Raw genomic sequence first — 5,197 nt, forward strand, 5'->3', positions numbered from 1 at the left:
TTTTAGCTGGAAGTCGAGACATCCTACCTTTTGGTGAGTTATCATAACTTGTTTTTTTAGCTGAGTAGTGTTTAGTACTTTTAGAATTTCTCGTTCTGTATAACTCCTTTTTCGGTGAATAAATATGATTTGGAGAGAAGATTCCTATACCTACAACTCTTCTGTTTATGGTAAGCTCTAATTTAGCTTTTATGACTACGAAATAAGGGACGCAACATATGACATGTTCTGTCCAGATTCTGGAATTTGAAATCCTGTATGTTCATCTATGAGTGTTTTGATTATATCTTTTTGTAAAAAGTCTATTTTGCGGTGATTCTTGATTATTTGCAATATTAAGAGATGTAGGTATAGGAATCTTCTTTTTGTAAAATATTTCCTACAAATTTTATGAAGGAAATAAATTCCATTTTGGCCGTTTTCTGTCTCAAATCTAAGTTGCGACATGAAGTGCTTTTATTGCGCAAAATTTCTGTTTTTGGAGTATAGTCGTATTTGTACAGGCTAGGCTTACTTTTGATGATAATCATGTGTTACGCCATCATTATTGAGCTACTAGAAAGTAAATAAGTTATTGAATTCATTTTTTAAGGTTGTATATCCTCGTGTACGAGTTGAAGACTTTGATACGCTGGTTGGTCTACGATTTGAACTCGTGAAGTTGTGTTGGACTGTTTTTGTGCTAAAGAACTGAGGTTTGTGTATAAAATTATACTTGTAATCTTTTTACCTGCTGGTATATCTAAAAGCTTACTTTGGTACCTTGGTTACCTCTTGTCACTTTGCATTGTCGTACTGGTATTCTTTAATACATTAAAGACACTTGTGTAACTTGCACACTTGTACGGATTTTTCGATCACTTGGCACTCTTGTTAGGAGCTTGTCCTTCTTGTGGTTGTGACTTTGTCACTCTTGGCATGACTCTTGACTCAGATCATTTACCATCTTGACACTGGATTTTTAGTCCGTCTTAAGAATGGAAGTTGTCTATTTTAAGTACGAACTAGAAAGCCATTTTTAAAATGGTTCTTGGTTCTCTTGATTATTGGGTTTTGACCCTTCTTGATAGCTGCTTGTGCTTGGTGTGACCACATGATGTATTTATTGGGAGAGCCTTGTTGTTGAATCTCTTGGAAAACTGTGTTATGAGTGTTCTTGACATTTGGATCTTTCAATATAAAACTTGATACTCTTTATATATTGTTTACTTGATTTATTTATTATGTTCAATTATGTTGCCCTTGACTTGAGAATGATAACTTGCTGAATTTGAGGGCTCCAAACCTATAGTTTTTACACCATTAAGCTATATGCTTAGCGATAGTTGTTTCTATCGAAGGGGTTGTTCGAGATGATGCTTGAAGCTGGCCATTGGAGTTGGATGTTTTGAGAGCCTTAAGGAAGATCACATTTGCATATCGGCATCTATATTTTGTATAAACCTTGGGACTTGTACATATTCTACGTGTTGTATATTTACATGGGATTTTGAGGCCTGATTTGATCATGTCACCATGAATTGTAATATAAATATCGCTATATGTTTTGTTCTTTTTGGGGTGTGTAAACTCAAGTCTTGTAATATCCTAAATCTACTATTACTTTCGAATGTTTGTGTGAAGCATGAGCAGGATGATTTCGGTACTCCGAATCTTGTAATATTCTTGTTATTTCATCCTTGAGTGTGATGATATTATATATACATGAAAAGCTCGTCAGTTATTTGCTTAAATTACATTTCGGAGGTCATTATGCATCTAATCCCTCTACTAGAGTAAAATCAGTATGCCCTCGTTAATAGCTTTTGAGTGTCGCAAGTATAAGTTAAGTCTCTTTAAAAAGGGTCGCTTCATTGGAGTTGAAAAACGACCTAGAAAAATCGAGGTTTTCTGGGCAGGGGTCTAAGAAGCCGCACCAGCCAGAGACCCCCAATTTAGGTTGTGAAGTTTTACCCCTGAGGCGCCACACCAGCTAGCACGCCCCAACTTCAGTTCTGATGTTTTGGGTTTGGCACCCCGCGCCACTCAGAGCACTAGGGACGCCAGGTCTTCTAATTTTTCCCCTTACTTTTCGTACTAGTTCCCTTGTAACGTACCTATGTTTCCTAGTTGATTCCTACACTCTAAGGTACGTCTAAACATCATGAAATCATCCACAAAATGAGATCATGAGCCTTGAATCCATAATTCAATTCAAGGAAAGTTAAGAGTCAAGTCAAGAGAAGTTCATAGAGTTTTCCAAAAGTCTCTTACAAATGTTTTAACTTTGTTTTAAGGCCTGAGTTTTGAGTTGAGTAAAGAGTAAGAGTAAAGTTTATTTCTTCAAAAGAATATACGGGAACTAAGTCCAAGAGTTGAAATGTTTTCACATTTAAACAGGAAAGAAAACATTGATTTCCAACAGAGCCTTTGAGCTAGTTTTGAGTAATTATGTCAAACCACATAAAGAGTTTTTGTTTTTAAAACATATTAGCTGAGTATATTTTGGGAGTAGTATTTAGCACCGATATGGAGACAAGTTCATAATAACTCAAGTCTCCATAAACTATGTAGCCATCGTGGGTAAGAAAGGGTCATACCTTTTAGATGATTCCTTAGTGATTTTTAGCATAGACTAGTGGATCTACTTAGTTGAGGCATTCTATATCACAACAAGGTATAGGACAGTTCTGGCAGAGTGGGCGAGAGGTTGTATCATCACTTTAGCTCATAGTGATGGTTGTCAGTAAGAGAAACTCCCACAATATTATATTATTGTATATGTAAACTGAGCTGTTATTGCATTTCTTTAACATATTGATTTGTCACCTATTCTTTGAAATACTATAAACTGCACCTTTATTGTTGTTTTACTTTGCATTTGAGTTGAGTATCCATGAGTTGAGTAAAGCTAAGGTAAATGTACTTTTCAGATTCCTTTCAAGCTTATGTCATGTTTAGTTTTCCCCTCGCATGCTCGTACATTCAATGTACTCATGCCATTTGGCCTGCATCATTTTATGATGCAGATACAGGTAACTAGGATCAGCATCCAGCGCCTCGTTGATCCAGTTGAGCACTCAGAATCAGTTGTTGAGCCTCCTTGCTTTCCAGAGGATTCCCTTTTTATTTCTTTGATTACTTAGTTCATTAAGATGTCGTGGATCTTGTCCCGACATCCATTTCAGTTGTTAGATGCTTCATAGATAGTTAGTAATTCATTTGTATTTACATTGTTATTTCTTATGTTAAGACTTGAGTTGCCATTTTAGCTAAGTTAAATGTTTTATCTTTAAACGTTCTAAGTTATCTTTTAGACTAGTTCCGTAAAGATGCATTGAATCCTTATATTAATGCTTTAAGTCTTCCGCTATGAGTTAAGCTAGGCCAAGGGTTCACTTCGGGCCAACAATGGTTCTCGAGTGCCAGTCCTCCCCAGGTTGCAGGCTCAGGGCGTGACAGTATAAACAATGTCAAATTAGAAAATTGTTGAAAAATTTACCTAAACTCTATGCATGTGACCGAGTAAGATTAGGAAAAGAAAGGCTCTTTTTTCCTTCCAAATCTCAATTAGGAGAAAAATTATTTTTTCAGTAATATCTAACCATGGTGTTTGAAAAGTTGTACACACATATTTAAGCTTCTACTTAGTTTTTTTTTACCCTAAATAGGTGGGAAATTATGAGTCTAGCTTATTTCCTTAATGTGATTTTCAAGACTAACAATACTAATTCTACAAGTGGGATTGAAGAGGTTAAGATGTATGTAGACTTTATCCTTATCTTTGAGGGGTAGAGAGACGTTTCTGATAGATCCTCGACAATTTCAAGACTAACCATAGTGATAATAAATAAATTGAACGTATGGCTTGTGTTCTCTGTTTAGTAATCCTTATATCTCAGTCCAACTTTTCTCCCACAAATGTGTGGGTTAGTAACATAAATATTTTATATTTTAATTTTAAAAAAATTAAAATTATTTCTTGTTCAGATATAAAATTTATCTTTCAACCATTTGAATGAATGTTTTCTTTTTCAAATTTAATGTAAAAAACTTTTGTTTCTTTCCAACATAATTTATAAATTTATAAATCAATAAAAACAAACAACAATTCTATAAAAAAGAACAACAGAAGAGAGAAATAAATAAAATAAGATATGGCTAACTAAACAGTTCAAATTCAAAAAAAAAAGAACAACAATTGAAATTAACACTAGTGTTATCAAAGCATTCAAAGCCCAAGCATTCTCTTTACAGTTCTCCTCTTCTTCTTCTGGAGTAAAACCATTCTTGATACCAAATTTTTTACGTATTTCCTCTCGGGTTTCACCTTTGATTTTATCAGCAACTTCTTGACACACGACATCCATCATCTCCTTATCGTTATGAAAATCAGCAGCTAAGAGAAGATAAAACAAAACTGGTTGATCCACCTTCGAGAAATTCTTGTCAAAATCCATGAATACTTCTTTCCATACACCTTCCTCCGAGTGTTTCTTCAAATATTCAACCACTTTACACATAGTTTTTCCATCAACATTAGTTAGGGGGATGACGTTAGAAGCATAATCCACGTCTTGTACTATATTTTTGATGACTGGTGACCTCATACCTACCGACTCATTGAGTTTGAATTCCTCGCCATCGCTACTCTTGAGAGTTATGAGATTTTCTTAAGACATGATGAAGAAAATGGAGTGAGGTATAAATGAATGATTTCAATACATGAGGCTAGCTTGGTCTTTATAGTGCATTAGGTTTTAATTACTTTCCAAAATTGTAACAAGAACATGGAAAGTAAAATATTACATAGATTAAAATTTATTATTTTTCCTTTTTAAAAGTTTAATAAATTTGCTTTGCAAAATCTACATAAATTGTCTTTGATTATTAGGATAATGAATTTAATTAAAAGTTACGGGGAAAGTTCTGAATTCATTATTGCTTTAATCATCTACTGGAAGATCAGTCATATCGTTGTGTTTGACTACAGTCTCAACAAGAGTAATCGAAAAACTAAAATAATTAATTAATGTAGTACTCCCCCAGTCCCCCGGTTCCATATAGTTATCCACATTATTAAAAATAGTTGTCCTAAATTAATAATTGAGATAAATTAATTAAATTTTCCCCATTTACTCTAACAATTAATTCTTTTTGAAAGTGTAAACAAGTTTATAATGTTTCGAGCACAAGTTTCTTAAAGGGTAAATTAGTA

The 5,197-nt window shown here is 33.9% G+C and overlaps 1 protein-coding gene across 1 annotated transcript in view; it reads right to left on the reverse strand.

Moving 5' to 3' along the window:
• LOC102589084 (SKP1-like protein 1A) overlaps nt 1-4,502 on the reverse strand; it is a 5,555-nt gene extending 1,053 nt beyond the window's left edge. Inside the window, exon 1 of the mRNA XM_006361513.1 lies at nt 4,235-4,502. Within this exon, the coding sequence (XP_006361575.1) occupies nt 4,235-4,502 (268 nt within the window). The remainder of the gene's footprint in view (nt 1-4,234) is intronic.
• Between the last annotated feature and the right edge of the window lie 695 nt (nt 4,503-5,197).

This window comes from Solanum tuberosum, unplaced genomic scaffold (assembly GCF_000226075.1).
Source record: "Solanum tuberosum cultivar DM 1-3 516 R44 unplaced genomic scaffold, SolTub_3.0 scf00362, whole genome shotgun sequence".
Taxonomy (NCBI): domain Eukaryota; kingdom Viridiplantae; phylum Streptophyta; class Magnoliopsida; order Solanales; family Solanaceae; genus Solanum; species Solanum tuberosum.